Source organism: Halichoerus grypus, chromosome 15 (genome assembly GCF_964656455.1).
Source record: "Halichoerus grypus chromosome 15, mHalGry1.hap1.1, whole genome shotgun sequence".
In the NCBI taxonomy this organism is placed as follows: domain Eukaryota; kingdom Metazoa; phylum Chordata; class Mammalia; order Carnivora; family Phocidae; genus Halichoerus; species Halichoerus grypus.
In genome coordinates this window covers 12,170,586-12,193,409 of record NC_135726.1, presented here as the reverse complement: position 1 = coordinate 12,193,409, position 22,824 = coordinate 12,170,586, and the positions used below count along the sequence as shown (strand labels likewise).

Here is a 22,824-nt window from a genome sequence, read left to right as displayed (position 1 = left end):
GTACAAATGGCAGACTTGCTGTCTAGAGTTGGTTGCAAGGCTGCCTCTGACCTACTCCCCAGGCCAGTCTTCGCTCCACACAGTCTCCTGGGGGATGGGACATTCACCATATGCTCAACCTTGATTTAGACAGTACATGCACTGACGAGGTGTCTTTTCTCAATTCTCTTCCAGTCCTGATCACTGACAGAGAAAGTCTCAGCTGGGTCCTAATACGTCCAGCACCGCTCACTCACTTACTGGGTCATTTCCAACATGGCACCTGTCTGGGAACTGCTCTTGAGAAGGGAGGATGGTAAAAGAGGACAGCTCAGAATCTGATGGGATAGGAAGATGGGAATCCAAATAAATTCCACTTCCCCTTCACCCTGGCTAATGATCCCTTGGCTCCTTAGTCCTCCCAGACAAATGGCTCTCTTCTTCCCCCTCCCAGCACCTGGTCCTGAACCCTTCCTACCCCTACTTCCTCAGGCTCTGGGACACAAGGAACACATGGGCAACGGTCTGTAGCTTCTGCATGAGGCTGAGTGGGGAAAAGGAGGCGAGAACAGACCCCTGACCACACTTCCGGTTCCCAGGCAGTGGGGGCTTCCATAGCTACCTTCCCAATAGCAAATCCTCCTTTTACAGACGTGGAGCCTGATGCTCAGAGACAGCAAGTGATTCACTCAGGGGTACCCAGTTAAAGCTGTGTGGATGAAGGTGAAGATATACCCAGAAACTGCTTGTTGAGGGTGGGGGTGGGGGTCCTTTAATGAACTCAAAAATCCTGTGCAACAGGCTGGGCCCCAGGAAACACATGCAAATGGGGGTAAGTTTGGCCCAAGTCCTACTCCCCTCCCCCACCCAGCTCTGCCCCTGACCCAAGGGAGGGGGAGGGCTCTCCTGGGCTATGTTTGGAATGCAGCAAGGCCTGCAGGGGGAAAGGGCAGCCTGCTGCCCAGAGGGAGCACGGGAGGGCTTGCATGCTACCAGGGTTGGAAGGGGGCCTCCTCTGTCCCCCAGGTCCCCCTCCTCCCAGGCAGCACAGGGACAAGGTGGCACAGAACTCTTCCCAGGGGCCGCCCCAGCTCAGGAGTGGTGAGTGGGGACTCTGCTTTGCCCCAGACAGGGCACATGTGAGGAAAGGGGGCCGCTGGCCCAGTGTTCCTCCCACCTCCACAGCCATGACCTAAGGAGAAGAGTGAGGACAAGAAGCTCTACCAGAATCCCAGCTACTGTTTCTTTGTCCTTGTCATAGGCCCCCTGGGCTTAGCCTTCATGTCCATTATCCTACACGAGCTGTGATTTTGAGAGCTAGAGCCTGAGACGACCCCATTCTACAGATGAGGAGACTGAGGTCAGATGCTCAATGGTCTATGCTGCAGACAGGACCTGCACCCAAGCCAGCCCAGCTCCAGAGCCCGAGGTCTCAACCACAGGGCCGGGAGGCCTCCTATCAGCTGGCTCAGGCCCCCCATGCCTGTGAATTCCCCAGCACAGAGGCTCTGAGGGCCCCACAGTGGCCTTAAGGGGTGGCCGCAGGCCCGTCCTCTACAGTCTAACGGGGGCCCCCAGCTGGACAAGCTCAAGTCCACAGAGGCAGTTCCGGTCCACCCACGTCCTCCTTGTACCCAGGGGAAGTGGTAGCCTCAGGCTTCCCCCCATGAGGGTTCAGAGATGAGTGTGGCCGGGAAGCAGGGGTGAAGGGCCAGACCCCAGAGAGAGAGAGAGAAGGTATGGCCACGTCATACAGAAAGTCAGTGGGACCTCAATGCTTGGGGCTGAAGAACAGCAGAGGCACCTGCCCTGCCCCCCATCCCAAAGCAAGGTCGGCTGGTCTTTCACCAGCAGCACACTTTCTATACCCCTTCCTACATTTCCAGATCCTCCTAATAAACCCACGTACGGGGTGGGAATAATTTCCTCCATCTCGCAGATAAACAGACCTGGAGCTGTGTGTGGCCACCCAGGCATATGTCCTGTCCCCCCGACCCCCCCACCCCCCGCCTGCCCCATCCACTGCCCTCGCAGGGGTACAGAGGGCAGAGACCACCCAGCGCACCTGCCTGTTTCCCTTCTGGGGGCAGGTATTTTTAAGCACCGCTGAGCACTGCAGAAGAGGGGCCAGGAGCTCCGGGCAAGGCGGTGAGCAGGCAAGAGACTCGGGAGACCTGGGCCCCACAAGGACAGCCTTGAGGAGGTCTCTGGGGGTCTCTCTGGGCAGCTGGACTCTCTCAACGCCTACCCTGGGGAGGGTCAAGGTGAGAAAGGAGGCCCAAGGTGACCGGGGGACAGGGTGTGGGGAGGTGAGTCAGGCCTGCACCCGCAGTGTTGAGGTTGACCCTTCCCCAGATGTGGGCTGGCCAAGAGGGCCCTTGTTCTGATCCAGGGGCTCTTCTCCCCAGTTCTCAGGGACTTATCTGAGGGTCCCGAAAGGTTAAACCCACGTAGCCCACATCAACATCTGCGTAGGCCCTGGGGACCCCTGGAGCGGCCCCCGATGCCAAGGATTATGTGGGTGGGGCTGTGTGTGCGTGTAGGGGACCTGGGGCTGGAGAGCCTACTGTTGCATATGGCTTTGTAAGACCCCTGGCTGGATGATTCTACCTGCTTCCGAGGGGAAGAGAATGGGCCTCACCCACTGGTAGCCGGGGGGAGCCGGAGCGGTCTGTTGGAACAGTTCGGGCTTCGCCGAAGGCAGGATGGGGATAAAGCCTGAACCTCAGCCTCCTCCCTCCCTTCTGCCAGCCCCCCTCCCAGGACAGGCCACAGGCTCTTCTTCTGGGCCGGCTGTCAGGGTGGAAGGGATCCAGGATACGCAGCAAGGGAGGGGGCTCCTCAGTAACCACGGGCTGGGCCGCTAAGCCAACTAGCAGAGTCACTTTGGGCCAGAGACTTCGGCTTTTCCTCATTAGTTAAATCAGGATCATTCTAATCCTTATCCTGTCCTGTTGCTGAAAGGATTAAATCAGATAATAGATAATATATTTAAACTGCCCTGCCCAGTGTCTGGCATGTGGTTAGAGCTCAATAAAAGAAGCGTTAATTCAGTGCTAACCCCGCTGCCCAGGGGGTTCTGCAAACCCCTCAAACCGCACCAGTTCTATCTGGTTCCTGGGAGGCTGGCCCCCAAAGTGGGAAGGGTGGAGGAGGCTGCCGTGGGTGGGGGCGGGGCGGTCAGTGGTGAAAAGATGCAGTGGGACAAATAGGACAGGTGTGCCTAGAAGCCAGGGCCACCCGTACCCGGGCAAGCTCCAGTCTGGCTGGGTTCCAGAACAGAGGGAGAGACAAGTAGGGCATAATGTAGGGTGAGAAGCCACAGTGTAGTTTCTCATCCCACAAGGAAGCTTGGATCCTGCCCCGCTGAGTGATTGAAGGAATGATTTAGAAATTGTTCCAGTAAAATCCCACGTGGAACCTGAAAATCCGACCACACCGCACCTCTAAACAGGGCGGGGCACTCTGGACCACTTCCGGGCCTTTTCTGCTGCCTTTTTAGAACTTTCCACCCTTTGCCCTGGTACCCCTTCTGTGTTTCCCCTCACTCTTTCCAGCTCAGCCTACTCCTCCTCCAGCTTCTAGGGCTAGGGAGGCTGGGTTCTGGAAGCTAAGACTCCCTTCCTCGGCAGCACCCAGAGGGGCTCCCGTTGAATGCAAAACACTAAGGGTTAACTCTGGCAAGTCCTTCTGCCCCAGGAATGGTGTGCAAGTCCACCCCCGGCCCGGGGAAGCCCGGCCGAGGCAAAGCTACTGCCTTCTTGGCCTCTCTCCACGGCTCCTCAAGGTCCAGACCCAACGGACCCACCCAAGCCCCTGGCCTGCGGCAGAAACAGATGTAGGGTTTAAATCAGACCAGGGACTTGGGGGCTCTCCCAGCATCTCCCCTCCCCAAAAGGGGCTGGGATTGACCATGTGGTAGATGAATTCAAAAATAAGAAAAAGCTAGCAAAGCACTGTTCCCTTTCCCTGGGAAGCCCAACTCTCTGTGCTGACCCCCACTGCCCGCAGTGGGGCTGGGGGGTGGGGGGCCCTTGCCAGAGCAGGTCTCCATGGTGTGTCTCAGCGCGGAGACACAGGAGGAGGGGGAGGAGGAAGAGAGAAAATCGTGTGAAAGAGAATGACACAGGAGCAGGGAAGGTGAGTCAGGTTGTGCGGGCAAGAAGCCAGGAGCAGGGCCTGGGAGGGGAGGCAGGCGGGAGGCCCCTCTTCCCCTCTGGTGGGGACGGGGGGCCTGGGGTAATGGCGGAACAGGACTTGATTTCTCCTCTCCCTGCCTCATGCAGTGACATGGCTCGGGTCAGCCTAGAACCTGTAGCCTGGGGAGACTCGGAGGACCCTTCCCGGGGCGGGGGGGGGGGCGGGGGGAGGCAGGGCCAGCAATGCAGGATCTGCTTGTCCCCAGGCAGCCTCTTAACGACAGCCCCGTCCCTTCCAGGATGATTCTTTCTTGCCACTGCACCACAGGGCTGCCCATATGCACCCAGCCCTGGTCGGCTCTCTCCTCAGAGTATTTTCTTTCCAACACTCAACCCCCAAGCCAGGCACACAGATGCTGGCCCTAACGATCCTTCTTCACCGCTCCTTTCGGTCCCATCCACTGGCCCCTGAGCCCTAAGCTGGACACCCTGCAGCTCACTCTCTGGTCCTGCCCTCTCTCCAACTCCTCCTCATCTCCCTCCGCAGCTGACTCCACAGCTTCCGGGGTCCTTGTCCCATTCAAGCTGGCCGTCTCCCTCTCCATCCTACCCATGTGCAGAACAAGCTCAAGCCCCCAAAACTTCCAGAGAAGTCAGCTACTTGTACCAAGACCCTCCCAACCTCAGACCCTGGCCTGGGCAACAAGCACCTGTGGCCAAACCCAGGGCTTGAGGTCAGGACACCCACTTCTGGTAAGCCCTCTGGGGGCAAGCTGTGGGGCAAGGCTTCCCTCTTACTGGCCCATTTCCCTTTTGGTTGTCATGCCTCCCCAAGGGGGACGGGCCCCAGAACAACTTGTCTGGACCTCTCTAGTAGAGCACCCAAGTGTCTTTGCCATGGGCTGACGGGCTCCCCCAGAAGCAGTGCCAATTCCCATGGGACAGACACAGTCTCCGAGCTCCTGGGGTCCTGGCCAAAGGGGCCCAGGAAACAGTCCGCTTTGTGGAGTCCTCCCCACCTCTGGCCACCTGTGTTCTCTGGGTGTGCTTCTCACGTGTCCCCATGTTGTAATAACTGTGGGTGAGGGTGGTCTGTCCTTCCCAGCAGGATGTGAACTCCCTGGGGGCTGGGGCCTGTCCTGTTCGTCTCTTGTCCTCCGTGTCTAACACAGGTAGGGTACGTTTATGGATGTGCCTAGTAAGATCTACTCCAGGATTGGGACAGTCCCACAACCCAGGTTGGAGGGAAATGGCACTCAAGTCGGGTTCCCCCTGATCTCCCAGGCATCTCCCAGGCATCCCCCCCTCCCCGACGCCCAGGCAGACAAATGTTGTAAATGGCTCCAGCCCTGCCTCCCCTGGCCTCAGCAGGCTCCCGAGCCCGTACGGGCTGGTGACTCCTGAGAGTGATTGTGTACCTGGGGGCAGCTCTGCCCCGCATGCTGGTCAAGGCGGGTATGTCTGGACCTTCTGAACTTGTCATCGTGCTCTTCTTAGCTCCAGGTCCTTGTGGGAGACCGCCCTTTGGGGTGTTCGGGGCCGGGGTCTGCACAGACCTCCTGTGCACAGCTTCCCCACACCCACACCCACTCCCATCAGCTGGGGTTTGCTGCCCCAGATCATGCCTGCGAGCTATGAGCACCTGCTTCCCCATCCTCATCTCTCTTGGGAAAACTTTATGAATAACCACACCCTTTGGCTCCACACACTCTCGTCCTGGCCCCAGGAGCCCTGGATCATCACCCCGCCCTGCCCTGCACCGGCTACCTTATCCCAGTCCACCACTTTGAGCTTTGGCTCCATCCAAGGGTCTGTCTTCTGAGTGTTTGCAGAGGTCACAGTCCCATTCTCCATGGAGCCCTGGGGAGAGAAGATACAGGTGATTACCTACGGTTCTGGGTGGGGGTGGGGGGCAGGGGGAGAAGAGAGCAGGGAGCCGCCCCACGGCGCCTGGCGAGAGCCCCACACTGGGGCAGGGCGGGGGTGGGCGGGTAGGGTGGAAATCAAGGACACTGAGTGCATTTGAAAATAGGTAGACGCTGATTGTGTTATTCTCTGTACTTTTCTTCTCCTGTTAAAAAAATAATTTCTGCCACAACAAGAGGGAGAAAGATACGGGAGAGAAAAGAAGCTTGGCAGAGAGGCGGTAGGGAGGTGAGAGCCATCAGTAGGTTCGCTGTGGGCAAGGGGACTCCTGCCAGTCTCTCTCTCTAGGTCCCTGGCAGGTGTCAGGCAGAGGGAATCACAGGGTGGCACTCTGGGTACCTGGCAGCCTCACCGTGTCATGCCGATGACTATACCAGCTCCCTCCCTTCCTGGTAAGATCATGCCAGAGCCCGTGCTGGGGCATCTAGGACCACCTGCCCATCAGAAAGGCAGCAGAGAGAGGGACACGGTCCCTCCAGGAACTCCCATGCCTGGGTCAGCAGCGTACGTGGGGCGGAACCGGCAGAGAGGTGCCCAGATGGGCTCAAGGTGAAACTGAAGTCACAAAGAAGCCAAGTCAGAAGGAAATGGAATGTACTGGGAAGGTCACATAGCTGCAGCTGGCCCTGACGTCACACAGGGTGAGGCCGGGGAGGGCAGGCCGGTGCATAGGTGAAACTCACGTCTTTCTGCAGGAAAGGGGGGCAGGGAGAGCCCTTGCCGAGGGGAGACCTGCCTGGGACTAAAGGGAACCGTGGTGCTGGTGGCCATGGCAGGGCCCTTGGAAGCAGGGTATGGCAAGAACTGGGGAGGCTGTTTGGAAAGCCCTTTGGGGTTTCTATTGGCACAATCCTTACAGTTTTGCTTCCAAATGAACCAAGAGAACCTGGTGGTGACAGTGATGCTGGCATTTTTCTGGGGGAAACCAGTATTAACCCAAGTAAAAGTAGGCTTTCTGTCTTGGGGTTGATAGCTCAGTATCTTAGTCTGGGCCACCATGCTGATACTTGAATTCTTTAAAAAGGCATCTTGGATGACCTCTTAAGGACGAAGAAGAGTGGGTTTTATAGCATATCCTACAATGAAACTCCCTAAGTATCCAATATAAATGTCCTATAATACACCTGTCCCTTCTAGTTCCGTTCTAGCCTCAAAATATCCCAGAGTGCCCCCAATCACTGAGGTATAGATTCTCCCTCCCTCCTGGATAGTCGTTTTCTCCTGGGCACCCCAAATCCTTTCTTAAGTAGGGTAATCTGATCCTTCTCTGCACCATCCCCACCCCCATCCCCACACATCCCAAACAGGGCAGGGGAGTGGTCATCCCACGGATTAGCATTTAATGTTTTTCAGACATCCTAGGCTTTTCAGACATCCCTGAATAGCAGACACAGATCTGTTTGGGGCCCAGCCAGCTGAACAACGACGAAGCAGAGGAAAGGGCCGTCCCCTCACAGCATGGGGCACGGAGCACCCATCTATCCAACCCATGTTTCTGCTCACTCAAGTCTGGACTGTTCTCTGAGAGTTCCAGTCCCTGGAAAAAGTCCTCCTTCTGCCCACCTGACTGCCTCTGGTTTTCCAGGGATCACTCCTGGTTCCTTCCCTCTAGAACTGTGCACACTTTTTCTTTTTCACCTGCCAGCCTGACACATATTTGAGGACAGCCCACAGCCCATCCCCTGCCACCGGCTTTTCCCCAAGACCCTCTGAGGACACAACAGGGTCTCTAAGCATAAGGATTGGCCCGCTGTTCCTCTTCCATGGCAGATGTGATGGGACCAGCACAGAGCCCAGCAGGGCTCATGCCTCCCTGGCATGGAATGTCATGGGAGCTGAGCTCCCACCGGCCCTTTGCGCGGCCCTCCTGTGCACTCATTCGCTTAGCTTATGGCCACCTGGAGCCTTTTGTATGGGCTGCTGCTGCTGGCATCGTGTGCACAGCTAATGTGGTCCAGGAGGTGATTTGGACCTGCACGCCTGTTCACTGGACAGCCCTGAAAGATGTGTGATGACTGGACGCCCAGAACAGTGATGGGGCGGGGGGGGGGGGGGGGGGGGGAGGGGGTAGCAGGCAACGGAAAACAGAGAAAGCCTGGAAATGAGATCTGCCACGGGAAGTCTGCAGGGACAGGAAGCCTTGGCCCCATACCAGCTTCCTCTTTGGGGCTGATGGTCTCCGTGCAATACCACTGTGGCCTCCTGCCTCTTCTCCCAGATCTTCCCTCCCACACGGCTTTCCTCCATTCGCCCATCGACACACGTTTGAGCACCCAGGATGTGCCAGAGCATCAGCCCAGAAGACGCTCTCTCTGACCCTGGCCCCACTCCTGGCCTCTGGAGAATGTTCCCAACTGCCCACGTCATAGTCTGACCCCAAAGCCCCGCTGTCCCCTCTGACGCCACTTCCTAAAAGTGAACATAGCATCATCCCCTATAAGTCAGCTTATGAGTGACCTCCCTATATTTAAAATCTTTCCTCTGTATTCCCAAACTGCTCTGCTGTTATACCCTTGGATGAACCCTAATTTTTCCCTCTAGCCAGTATTTTCCTTCTCAAATGTCATCTTCCCAGGATGATGACAAAGATTAATATTCACGGGGCGCCTGGGTGGCTCAGTCGTTAAGCATCTGCCTTCGGCTCAGGTCATGATCCCAGGGTCCTGGGATCAAGCCCAGCATCCAGCTCCCTGCTCAGCGGGAAGCCTGCTTCTCCCTCTCCCACTCCCCCTGCTTGTGTTCCTGCTCTCGCTCTCTCTCTGTCAAATAAATAAATAAAATCTTAAGAAAAAGAAGATTAATATTCACAAATGCTTACTATGTACCCAGCTTGTCATCATCCTAGCAACTGTATGAACAACTGTATGACCTCTTCATTTTCCAGTGTTTAAAAAATCATACTTTCCACGTGTCCCACTGCCCCCATTGGTTATTTATAATTTCCTGTCCCTTGCTGTTTTTTGTATGTTTGGGTGATTACCTTGTTTGTCCAATGGTGTTATAGATTCCAATAGGGCAGGTTACGTTTCCTCTTTCTTAGCGTGCCTAGGATGGGCTCCTGAAAATCCTAAATACTCTACTCATTCTTTCTTTCTTTCTTTTTTTTTTTTTAAGATTTTATTTATTTATTTGAGAGAGAGAGAGTGCAAGCATGAATTGGGGGAGGGGCAGAGGCAGAGGGAGAAGCAGACTCCCCGCAGAGCAGGGAGCCTGATGTGGGGCTCGATGCTGGGCTCAATCCCAGGACCCTGGGATCACGACCTGAGCCGAAGGCAGACGCTTAACCGACTGAGCCACCCAGGTGCCCCACTACTCATTATTTCTTGAGTGGGCCATGTGTCAATGTCCTTTGCCAAATGGCCAGGGTTCCCTGAGGCTTCTGCAGGACGGTGGCCTTGGCTGCTGAGGATAAAACCCTGGGGTTCTGCAGGGCTCCTGCTTCCTGGAAATGGAAAACAAATCTGCTTCTAGGAGAGAGGTGGCCCAGGACACTGAACATACCATCTTAAAATGCCACTTTGGATACGACAGTGTCCAGGTACAAGGGTCAAAGTTGCAATAATCTGGGCCATATATCCTTGGTGCCCTTTGGCCAAGTACAATGGGATAAGCAGAACTAAAATTGGCTCAGACTGATACAGGAGTGCTGGCCTTTTATTTTACCAAATAAACATATTTTTAAAAATTATCATCAGCAGCATTTCATAAATGAAAGGAAATTTCCAGACCAAATAGGTAGGAAATGCATACTTCCAAAATAAAAGGCAGTTCTTCCTAAGGAAGGACATTTGGCAACTTTACACTGACATTTTTTTTTTAAAAAGGGTCCAATTTGTAAACATTTTTTAATGCAGAAAAATTACAACCTAAAATTTTGTTTTTAATTATTTTCTTGGTTCAAAGTAGCTGGTGTGGGGCTCTATAGACTACGAGGAACAGGAAGTACAGCAAATGTTCACTTGTTCCAGTTCTAAGGTTTTCTTTCTTTATCTTAGATTTATTTATTTATTTGGGAGAAAGAGAGTGCTGGGGGAGGGGCAAATGGAGAGAATCTCCAAGCAGACTCCATGCTGAGTGTGGAGCCCCATGCGGGGCTCGATCCCACGACCCTGAGATCACGGCCTGGGCTGAAACCAAGACTGGGACACTCAACCCACTGAGCCGCCCAGGCACCCCGCCCTTAAGGTTTTCTTAAAAATTGCTAAAAACCCAGGTTCACAGACAGGTGTTGGCTTCCAATGGAAACAATGGAACTCTGGAACAGTTCTTTCCGCTCATCTGGAAATATTCCAGGTGAAAGGAGAGACGTGGGAAAGAGCCATGTCCACACGGCAGGGCTCACGGGGCTTGCATCCCCAGCCCCGAGCAGCTGGACATTCCCTCAGGACGGGACCCTTGAACCCTGGGCCAGACCCGCGCGAACGAAGGCTGGCACGGGGGTGCACTGCCCGTGCTCGCGGAGGGGGAGGAAAAGAGGGAGGTGGGGAAGGGAGCAGGCTCCGCTTCCTCCTGTCCTTCTCTTCCCTCCTTCTGCCACCCCAGCTTAATCTCAACCTGAGAGTGAGGGAGCCACCAGGTAGCAATGTCGTGGGTGATATGCTCTTGGCAAATACATCCCAGACTGACCTTATATATAAGCAAGGTGCTCTCCGGGTGGCCTCATCGGGACCACACCCCTCCCTGGCAGAAGCCCAGGTTATTAATCACAAGGCCGTCCACACCTCTGGTCTGGGAGGAGACTTCAAGGAGAGTGAGGGCGAGCAGCACTTTGGTATGGCCAGGGGCAGACACACTCAGGCACCAGGATGTGTCCTCTAGCGGGTCTTTCATTAACCCTTTTTCTCGAGTCTCCTGTGGGATTTCAAAAGCTCTAAAAGGCTTCTCCACACACAAACAGGACGAAGCCCCTCCTGAAGATAGGCTCCCCTTCCCACTCTGGAGGCTGCTCCCATGTGACCCGGGGCGCGGGGGATCCAGGAATGAGTCCTCCTGGGAGTCACTGCACCGCGCACACCGATCTGGGCCACATTTTCCAGCCTTCCATGCCCCAGTGTTTATTTTATAGTTGAGCCGGGCTCACCCTTGAATTCCACAGGCAAACACCATCCATGAATCAGAAGTGTGTAAAGGTCACTCCTGGGAACTAGGCTATAACTCAGGCTTTAAAAGATTTTTTTTTTTTTAAAGTTTCTTGGAAACTTCCACAATGCATTATTTAAAAGACTCTCCTGATCCTGGAAGCAAGCCCAAGAGATCTTTAAAAACCAAGAAAGTGTCAGAAAGCGAAGAACGCGTGCGTTCTTTTCCAGTGTCTGGAAGTGGTTATGCCTTTCGGTCGAACGCGTTTTCAGTAGTCTGGTAAGCAAAGTTTGGTAAGCACTTTTGTGATCAGGCCCAAGGCTGTTGGGGAGAAGCCTGATGAGTGGAGCAGGGTGGCGCTGGGGCTGAAAGCATCTTGCTCTCCTCATACATTTCCCCGTGACTGTCTCCCAAGCCGGAACATGGGGTAGCTCCATGTGGGTAGAGATCCCGCTGTCTTGCTCACCCCTAGGTCTCTAGTAACTGGCATGGGATCAGCATTCAAGGCTTACTGAATGATACGATAATGAGTCGATGGTGGCCTGTTGAGGCTCTAGGGGCCCAGGCCTGGAGAGGCCACAGAAGTGTGGGCAGGGCAGGGAGACAGAGAGCTGCCCAAAACCTTCCAAGGCCTGTGTGTACTTGGAGAGAGAAGGTCAACGTGTTCAAGAATGGCCAATGTGCTCAACCAAGGAGACTGGGTGGGCAGGCACTGCCCATTCTGAGGTGAGAACCACCGAACGTGCTGGGCAACATGGTGGGGGCAGCAAGGAGGGCATTCTCTTCTCCTTGGGGCCTCCAGCCCCAGTGCAAAGCTGCAGGGAGAGAAGCCAGTGGGGCAGCAGGGCAATGCCAGTTCCTCGCCGGTGGTGAGGCATTATCTCCTCTCGGGTCGGCCCAAGCCACAGATCTCCTCTCGTGGACACCACTGCCCCTTCCCCTGGGCTCCAGCCTCTGCCCTCTCTCACCCTGAGTTTAGCACCCTCAGCCCCAAACTCACAGAGGACCCAGGAGTTATTCCTGCCAGCTCCCTAAGTTTCCTCCAGTGCCCTCAACACACGTGTCCCTCAAGGAGGCAGCCCTCAGGGGCAGCCTGGGGCGGGGGGGAGGAATCCGGGGCCAGCCTCTAGTTCTAGATGCTGCAGGTTCCCCTCTAGACTGAGGGACCTGGTTCCAGACCAGGCTCCATTATCAACTTGCTATGTGACCCTCGGAACAAGAAATTGCTTATCCCTGACAGGGCGCCCCGAGTTCCTGCTCTGTCCCCAGAGGTCGGGCAGGTGACACCAGTGAGTGAAGCAGGCAGGATGTGGTTCATAATGCAGACTCATTTTGTTTGCATAATAAACATGGAGGGTATCCTTCACCTCCACAAGGAAAGATGCTCACTCTCATTTTGGAAACATGAGGTACCACGAAACAAAATAAACAAAACCATGAGGCACCCTTTTGCTAGAGATGAAAGAAAGAAAGGAAACGCACTGAGAACAGTATTCAAAGGTCACTGTCCCTTGATCTTGAATGGAGTGGACTGCAGTGAACCAGAGGGGTCGTGCCCCATTAAAGGGGGCAGCCCTGACTTAGGTCCAGGTCAGGTAAGGTAGGAACTCAGGGTTGTAGACCTTCCAATTTCTTTCTTTCTTTTTTTTTTTTTTAAGATTTTATTTATTTATTTGACAGAGAGAGACACAGCGAGAGAGGGAACACGAGCGGGGGGGAGTGGGAGAGGGAGAAGCAGGCTCCCCGCAGAGCAGGGAGCCCGATGCGGGGCTCGATCCCAGGACCCTGGAATCATGACCTGAGCTGAAGGCAGATGCTTAACGACTGAGCCACCCAGGTGCCCCGACCTTCCAATTTCTAAGAAAAGCTGGGAAACCAGATTTTTATGGGAAATCTCCAGATTTTAAAATTTGCTTTGCATTTAAAACAAGCAAACAAACAAAAGATGTGGGCCAAACCAACCTGTCTGAATACAAACGCAGCCCTTGGTCTGCACGTTTGAAATGTCTGGGGGGGCCGCAGCCCTCCTGCCTCATGGTACAGCCACAGAGAAGGACGCGCCCCGGCAGGCAGGAGCCAGGGTTTTGTCCTCTCGTGCACTGCCCAGAACAGGGAGTCTAGGTGGGAGCCTGGGCTGCCCCACATGGGGCAGGCCTACAGGGTCAGCCGTAACGAGGCCCTGGGTGGGTTGGCTGCCAGAGCCCCAGCAAGGTTCACTGAGGGGTGACCCTCAGCCTCCTCCTCCCTCCAGCCTAGCAGAGAGGATTGGCTTCAAGAGGAAGCAGAAGTGGGTGGTAGATGCTGATTTCTTCTGGTTCTCTTTCCCCTTGTGTGACTGAAAAGGAGACAAAATCTGTGATGGGGAAGGAATCTCGGTGGAGACACAGGCCACGTGCCAAGGATGTTACCTCCAGGGCCTTGCTTTCCAGTACAGAGGCCTGTTCTGGGTTGAACTTTGCCCCTCCCCACCCCACCCAAATTCGTATGTTGAATTGCTGGCCCTCCAGTGTCTCAAAATGTGACCTTATTTTGAGGTAGGGCCATTGTAGATGGGATTAGTTAAAATGAGGTCCTTAGGGGGGGCCTTAATCCTATATGATTTGTGTCCCTAGAAAAGGGTGAAATTTGGGGACAGACACCTTCTCAGGGAGAACACCGAGTGAAGATGAAGGCAGAGATAGAGATGAGGCATCTATAAGCCAAGAAACACCAGAGATTGCCCGCAAACCCCCCAGAAGCTAGGGAGAGGCCTGGAACCCACTCTCCCTCTCAGCCCTAGAAGGAACTAACCAACACCATGATCTAGGACTTCTAGCCTCTGGAACCCTGCGAACGTCAATCACTGTTGCCTAAGCCACCCAGTCTGTGGGACTCTGCAAGCCTAACAAGCTAACACCAGGCCTGAGCCAGTTTCCTCCGGGATCAAGACCGGCCGCAGGAGGAGAAGGAGTTCAACCAGGAAAGAAAACAACTGGGAGAGGCATCCGGGGCCCTGTGGAGAAAGAGTCGGCCTCTCATCCTCTGCTGAGGGGGCTCCTCATCCTCCCAGCCTTCCTACCAGATCTGCCGGGGCAGCCCACACAGAGAGAGCCCTCGGTGGGGGAGACACGAGTCGAGGCACCGCCCCCTTCCTAGCCCTCTGTTTGCTGTCGCACCCCCCTTCCTCGCCTTCCCCAGGGCCTGGAAAGTCACTCCTCGGTTTTCCCTATTCTGTTTTCAGAGGCAGGCTGAACTGGGAGCGGGGCCGGGAGGGAGGGGGTCAAGCAACCCGCTGCCCTCTTATTGGAAACCTTGGCCTACGTCGCCCTTCCCCCCTCCACTGGGGCATGCGGCCCCTGGGACAGCCATGCCACGCCCATGGTGGCACCAACAGCAGCCCACACGTGTGGCTGGTGTCTCATTGGCATCCACGCGACTCTCCCTGAGAGGCAGGCAGGAGGTATCCACAGATGGGGGGGGGGGGACACCGAGGGCTCAAATCACTGCTTCAAGAAGTCTCACGTGATGGCTGGGACAGCTAGACAGGAAACCACTTCTAGGGCTGTCCCGCAAAGGTTCTTCATGCCCCTCCTCTGCCTCCCCTGGGAGGGCTCCCGGAGTGGGGGTGGGGGGCCCAAGCCCCTGGCCCGGACTCTGCCTTAGCCCCCAGCCCTCCTCCAGGGCCCCAGACCCTGCGGTGCCCAGGGAGGGTTTGAGTGCAGAGTGCCTGAGGGGGAGAGAAAAGAGAAGGACAACAGAAAGCCTGCACTCTGCATGACAAACAAACAAGCCGGCCCAGAGGCGGTGAAAGGCCGCAGTGTGCGGAGGGCGGGGGCGCAGGAGGCGGGGCCGGGGGGGGGGGGCTGCTGGCATAAAGGAATGTTGTTCAGGAAAGCCGGGGCTGGGCACCCAGGGATGGACAGATGGCCTTTTATCCCGCAGCCTGGGTTTGGCCTGAAAACCCTTTCTCTGAAATGAGACGGTGCCCAGGCCCTGTGTCCAGCTGCCCCCAGCGTCTAGAGGCCCAAAGGCGGGCAGGGGCTCCGGGCGCCCCACGTGCCTGGGCAGCACACGGTCCTGGGCAGGTAGGAAGGCGCAGGCCTGGCCCAGGAGGACGGGGCCAGAGCCTCAGCGGCGTCGAGAGTCCTCCTTCTGTGCTACTTAACAAGCCCACCCCCGAGCCTCTGGGGACCACTGGCTGCTTTCAGTAGCTAGAGCTTTGGGACTAAAAACGAAGGCAGCAGGATCTACTCGCTTTCATTTCTAATAAGCTGCCCTCTGCCAAACTAGGTCCAAATCAGAAGCCAGGCCTGTCCTTACAATGTTTCAAACGCAGCCTTTCTGTACAAGACAAACAAACAAACAAAAACAAGAATAATACGTGGCAAGTGACAAGGCCTTCCAGAAGCACCCCCCTTCTCGCCCACCCAGGATGCCTGCAAGGAGAATAGCTGTGCCGGCAGCTACCCTGTGTTCATGATAGGAATACGGGAGGAGAGAAAGCGAGCAGCAAGTGTGTGCCTGACATGGGGCCAACTTCTCCTGCTCAGGAGATGTGCGGGGTACGGACAGGACAGTCCCAGCCTCCTGGGTCCTTGCCATCGGTTCTCCTGGTGTCGCTTCTCCTCATGGCCTGATCCCCCCTTGGAGGACGTCACCAGCGACCTCGTCACGGGAAGCAGAAGCCAGTCTAGGTGGGCAATCCAGGACATCAGGAAAGGAGGCCAGTGGATTAAAAATACTAAATCACTCCTCAAACCCCTCCAGAGTACACACACACACACACACGTTTTCAGGCTGTTAAGTTGATTCTCTACTAGCCCCTGCCGTGGACCATCTGCATCCACGGGGCGCCTTTCCTCTCTAGCCTCTGACCTCGGATTATGGCACCATTTCTAGGAAGGCACCAAGAGTCAAGTGGACACGTGGTTTTTTTTTTTTTCAATGAAAGCCTGACTCTGGGATTTGGAGCAGCTGGGAGCCCGGGGTTGGGTGGGGGTGACGTGGGCTTGGCCAGGGTGGACAAGAGGAGCTCTCTGAGGCTCCCCTCCTCAGTCCTGCCTTACAAAATCCTGCCCGGCGCCGCAGCACCTGGGTTTCGACTCTGATGAGCAGCATCAGCAGCCTGCAGGAAATGAGTTCCTCAGAATCCCTTTTGTGGATTTGATAGGACGTTTCTAGACTGTTGTCTCTCAAAACTTAGACCTCAAGGCACCTCAGGGCAGGCTTATAGAATGTGCTATGCACAAGGGAAATACATTTAAAATGTATTATCCCCTCACTGGCCCAACTTCTATGTTAAAATATATTTTGGTTTATCATATAACACTCCAATCCGTAAGGATTATCCTCAAAATACTATATTTTGCTGTTTTTATTTTATTTTTTAAAAAGATTTTATTTATTTATTTGAAAGAGACAGAAACAGAGTGAGCAGGAGCAGGTGGGAGGAGCAGAGAGAGAAGGAGAGGGAGAAGCAGACTCCCTGCTGAGCAGGGAGCCCAACACGGGGCTCAATCCCAGGACCCTGAGGTCACGACCTAAGCCGAAGGCAGATGCTTAACCGACTGAGCCACCCAGTTGCCCCTATTTTGCTGTTTTTAAAAGGAGAAACAAAACCACTGTTTACAAATGACTCCATATATCACTATCCCAGAAACAATATTCCTAAATTTTCCTTTTATAATCTATTAGTTTAAGAGAGATAACTCACTTGTTCTCATCATTGGTTCCAAAATGGCAGATGATTATATTGCCAAAAACACGAGAAGGCACTGAACTGTTTTGTAAGCAAAACAGAACCACCCCAAAAACTGACCTGCCTCACACCTGCTACTTTTTACGGATTCCAACCTACTGATTCAAACAATTCCCTCTCCCCGCGCCTGGACCTGGAATCTTCTTGAGGATGTTTATGTTCAGAGAGGTTGACTGTCTTGTCTCCAGTGGGAGGATTAATTCTAGAACACAAGACTGTTGGACTCTGAGCCTGTGTCTTCTTTTCCACTCTCATTTAACCTAATTCCAAACCCAATGCACATCTCTTAAACTAGCAGAATCGCCAGTTACAGCCCTAGAACAGGTGTCTCCTGGTGATCGATGGCCTATACTCCCTGTTTTATGCTCATTAAACACTATGTTTATACTTGTCACTATAAGGTGCTTTAGCCCAGGGGATGATGTCCTTGAACAACCCCAGGGCAAGTTGTCCTTCTGGGTGGTCAGTGCCTCTCTGATATAGCTACCACTCAGGGACATCACTTAAATACACAATCTGGTGTGGTCAAGGGCAAGAAGGAGCTATTTGTGAACAACACAGGGATACCAGCTTCCTGGACCAGAGTCACGAGATTAGGACGTCATTATCCTAGAGAGAAATACCTTTCAACTCTAGGCCACAGCTCTAGACCAATGCTGCCCCATAGAATTTTCTGCAATGATGGAAATGTTCTAGATCTGTGCTGTCCAATACAGGAGCCACTAGGCCCATATGTCTATGGAGCACTTGAAATGTGGCTCATGTAACTGAAGTACTGAATTTTAATTTTATTTAATTTCAATTAATTTTAAATTAAATAGCCACATGTGGTAAGCGGCTGCCATATTGGAGAGCATAGCTCTGGACTCATATATTCAACTACTATTTGAAATCTCAACCTGAGTATTTCCTTGGCATTGCAAACCTAATGTGGCCCCAGTGGACTCTGATTACCTCATCCCAAACCTGGGTCTCCACCCCAGTAATCACCATTTCCATATATTGAACCACCCAGTTGCTCAAGTCACCTTGGCGTCATCCTCAGTTCTTTCCCTTACTCCCAGCATTTAATCCATCAGCAACTTATAATGGTTCCACCTCCAAGACATTTCCAATGCCTATCCACTTCCTTTTGTCTCAACAGCAGCTCTGTCAACAGTAGCAATGTTAGCTCTCTTCCTGCTTCCACCCTTGACCCCCTTCAACCTACCCTCCACATGGCAGCCAGAACAACCTAGTAAAATACAGACCAACTTTGTCAGTCTCCCACTTAAAATCTTCCAGCCCATTGTTCTCAGGACAAAATCTAAACCCCCTAACGATGTCCCTGATCTCTGCAGAGACAAGCCTCCTGCTCCCCCGCCTTTCACCCACACCACATTCCCCCTCACCTGCAATGCTCTAGCAGCGTAAGAGCCTCCTTTTGGGGGGGCACCCGGGTGGCTCAGTCGGTTAAGCATCCAACTCTTGATTTCGGCTCAGGTCACAATCTCAGGGTCGTGAGATGGAGCCCCATGTCAGGGTCCATGCTCAGCAGGGAGTCTGCTTGAGATTCTCTCTCTCTCCTTCTAAAATAAATAAATAAATTTTTTCTTTTTTTTTTTTAAAGAGCCTTCTTTTGGATTCTTTGTCTTCTTTTTTTTTTTAAAGATTTTATTTATTTGAGAGAGGATGAGAGGAGAGAGAGAGAGCACATGAGAGGGGGGAGGGTCAGAGGGAGAAGCAGACTCCCTGCTGAGCAGGGAGCCCGATGCGGGACTCGATCCCGGGACTCCAGGATCATGACCTGAGCCGAAGGCAGTCGCCCAACCAACTGAGCCACCCAGGCACCCGCCTTCTTTTGGATTCTTAATGTCACTAAGTCCTGTCATACTCCAGGACCTTTGCACTTGCTATTCCCTCTGCTTAGAATTTTTTTTTTTTTTTTTTTGCCCAGTTCTCCTTTATGATGACTCCTTGTCACCCACAGATATCAGCTCTTCAGAGGAGACACCCTAGACTACTCCCATCAGGAGCTGCAACCGTCACTGGGTCACAGAACCCATTCTAAAATATATTATCTATTCGGTTGTATAATACATACACACACACATAGACTATTATATATACACATGTATAAAAACATATATATATATAAAATATTCTGTTGTAGCTCTTATCAATCACCTATAATTGTCCTATTTGTCTCCCTCTCTCCACTGGCAGGTACACTCCATGAGGGCAGTTACAAGTTGTCTTTTTATCCTGAGCACCGAGCTCAGTCTGAGCGTGAGGAGACATCTGCTAACGTTTGCACTTGAATAGAGGAAGAAGATGTGAGGGGAAGACAGTGGCCCTGCACACCCCTGGGACCACTTGGGGCTTTGCCAGCCTCATCTTTGGAGACTGCCCATCCCTGACGGGGGTGAGTGCCCCAGTCCAGCCCTGCCCTTGTCCAGGTGAAGACGGAATGAGGGCAGCAGGTTGGAACAGACCCCCAAGGCCCTAGCTGGGGGAAGGGACAACAGCGAGAGACTGGAATGTCACCACTCTCCAACTCCTGTGGGGGTGGGTGGCTTTGCCCAAGAGGGTCTGAGCACATAGCATCTCAGGCTCTGAAAACATCCATCTCTCACCACTCAACAGGAATCTACCTTTTCCTAGCAGAAGCTGGGGCTGAGGGGGCTTATAATCATCCTGATTCTGTTTAAGCTACATGTTCTATCTTATGGATCTCACGTGATCTCACTGTAGCCATACAAATCCTGTCGGGGTGCAGGGAATAAAGGAACCAAGGCTGGGAGAGTTTAAACGACTCACACAATGTCACACAGCCAATGGGACACACAGCTGGACCAGGACACAGATCTTGGGCTGCAGACCCCAGGACCCTGCTCTTTCTGGATGGGTGGGTGAGGGGGTGGCCCGTCTGCACAGCTGCTCTGTGCCAAGCCCCCCAGTCGGAGCTTGGGGATGCCGATTCTTTAGTAATCCCGAGAGATCTGTCCGCTGAGCAACTTTCATGCCTTCGGTTTTCCATCCCATTTTCCCTCTGCCCTTACCCTTCTAGGACAGTGGGCTGCAAAGTTGACAATGCTTCTGAGCCACACAGCGTGCTCATTCAAAATATAGATTTCCGGGGTCGTGCCTCTGGAGAGTCCTTTTTTTTTTTTTTAAGATTTATTTATTTGGGTGGGAGGGGCAGAGAGGGAGAGAGAAAATCTCAAGCAGACTCCCTGCTGAGCACAGAGCCCGACACGGGGCTCGATCCCACCACTCTGAGATCGTGACCTGAGCCAAAATTAAGTTGGACACTTAACCAACTGAGCCACCCAGGCGCCCCACCTCCAGAGATACTAATTTTATGGATTTGGGGCATGCCCCCGGAGGAAAAAATACATATAATATATACATACTCACATAAATATATATAGTATATTATGTTAATTTAATTCTTTGATTTAGTTTACAGGTATGTTTTTTCACTCAAATGAAACATCAAACTTTTCACACAAGTCTTCACTATTCGAATTTCTGTTGCCAATGGAGTCATTTTCCTGAAATCTAACACAGTTCTTGGTGCGCATCCTATTCACTTCCATCTAGGTTGTCTGAGTGGCAGAGTTGTTTAATGATATCTGTACTGGGTGGAATGGTGTCTCCCCCAACCACCATCCAGACCAAATTCATGTTCACCCAGAACCTGTGAATGCGACTTTATTTGGAAATAGGGTATTTGCACATGTAATCCAGTTAATTTAAGGTCATACTGGATTAAGGTGGGCTGTAAATCCAATACGACTGGTGTCCTTAAAGGAAGAGGGGAAATTTGGACATGCAAATGAAGAGGTACAGGAAAAAATGCATTTGTGAGGATGGAGGCAGAGATTGAAATGATGTACCTATAAGCTAAGAAACCAGGAAAGAGGCAAACAGATTTTCCTTCAGAACCTCCAGAAGGAACCAACTCCGCCCATACCTTGATTTCAGACTGCCAGTCTCTAGAACTGAGATGATAAATTCCTCTCATTTTAAGCCACCTGGTTTGTGGTACTTTGTTACAGCTGCTCTAGGAAAGTAGTCCAATATTACTAGAAATGTGATGCTTTGTTGCACTTAACCGTTCAAGTGCTGTTGCTTTATTTTTCCACTCATCGTTTAAGAACATATATCTCTCTGTGATGTCTATAATGTGACTACTTAGTTTTTTTCCAATGTTTTATTTTATTTTATTTTTTTTTCTAAAGATTTTATGTATTTATTTATTTGAGAGAGAGAGAGAGCACAAGCAGAGGGAGCGGCAAGCAGAGGGAGAAGCAGGCTCCCCACTGAGCAGGGATCCCCATGTAGGACTCGATCCCAGGACCCTGGGATCATGACCTGAGCTGAAGGCAGACACTTAACTGTCTGAGCCACCCAGGCGCCCCTCCAATGTTTTATTATTGAAGAATTTTAAACTGCAGTCAATCTGAAAGAAACTCACCGTGAACACATGTATTCCCACTACCTAAGTCCTACCATTTATTTACATCCTACAGGTTCTTTTTAAAAGCACTCTTTAAAGGTTTGTATATATCAACACCTAACTCTTGTAAACACGAGGTCATATCCAAAGACATGATTACTAAATAAGTGTTAAATTTATTTGCCTCCCTTTAAAAAAATTTGGTCTAATTTTCATACAATAAAAGATGACCAATTTTTTTTTAAAGATTTTATTTATTTGAGAGAGAGAGCAAGCGAGAGCACGAGCTGGGGGGTAGGGGCAGAGGGAGAGGAACAAGCAGATTCCTCACTGAGCAGGGAGCCCGACATGGGGCATGATCCCAGGGCCCGGGATCATGACCCGATTCAAAGGCAGATGCCTAACCGACTGAGCCACCCAGGCGCCCCAAAGATCGCCAATCTTAAGTGTATAGTTTGATAAGTTTTGACAATTATATGCCTCCGTGTAGCCAATGTCTAAATCAAGATGTAGAACATTTCCATCATCCCAGGAAGACCCACGAATCTATTTTTAAGAAGCTCCTCGTTTGATTTTGATGAAGGAAGGTGGAGGGATAAGTATGCAGTTCCCTTGGCCAGAGGGACAAGAAGCGTGAGATTTACAGCACTTTGCAATAAGGACACTAGGTTCCCTGTTAGCAAACACGGCTGCTTCACTATTCTTCTAGCTTCTAACTACAGGCTGTGGACACAATGCAGGGAAGGCACACAGAACCACCCGTGTCCAGACTTCTAGCTGCAAGGCAGCTACCAGGCACTCTCTCCACACCCCTCCCCACCCCTGCATTCCCCGCTGAAATCATTACCATTCCATGGACACCCACTTTGAACGCCCCCCCTCCCTTCCAGTCTTGGTGACTGGGGCATGTCACCTTGTGTGGGCTTCCTTGAGCTGCTTCCTCCCTGCTCTGGCCACATGACCTCAGGGTCCAGGGCATGCTAAACAGCCCCAGCTCCTGAAAGTCAGACTGTTTCCTCAAGGCCAGCAACATGGCCCATAAATGATGCTCAGCCCCTGTCCTGCCCTTTGCTTTCTCTAGTGGAGCAGGTGGGGGCAGAATCATGGCTGGAATGGAACAGAAGGAAGAAGAAGAAGAAGAAAAAGGAGAAGGAGAAGGAGAAGAAAAAGAAGAAAAACAAACAAAACAAACAAACAAAAACACAACTAACTAAAGGCTGAAACCTAACAAAAAATGAGTGATTTCACTGGCACAGAATACAGCCCCAAAATGGACCAAAATATATCTCTGAATAGTTGATGTGTGATAAAGGTGTTTTTTAAACCAGTGGGAAAAGTGATTATTCCATAAATCTACTGGGATAACCAGTTGGTCATTCGGAAAAATGTAAACCTGAAATAATCTCTATTTTGTTCCTTATACTAAAAAAAATTCCGGTAGATAATAAATTTAAGAAAAAAAACAATAATAAAAACATTAAGCATAATATTATTAGCAAGATACTAAAATATTTTTTAAG

General features: G+C 52.3%; 1 protein-coding gene across 1 annotated transcript in view; it reads right to left on the bottom strand.

The window, feature by feature from the left end:
- The window catches only part of FA2H (fatty acid 2-hydroxylase), a 49,602-nt gene that overhangs the window by 15,810 nt on the left and 10,968 nt on the right, over positions 1 to 22,824 (bottom strand). Inside the window, exon 2 of the mRNA XM_036088101.2 lies at positions 5,886 to 5,978. Coding sequence (XP_035943994.1) covers positions 5,886 to 5,978 — 93 coding nt within the window. The remainder of the gene's footprint in view (positions 1 to 5,885; positions 5,979 to 22,824) is intronic.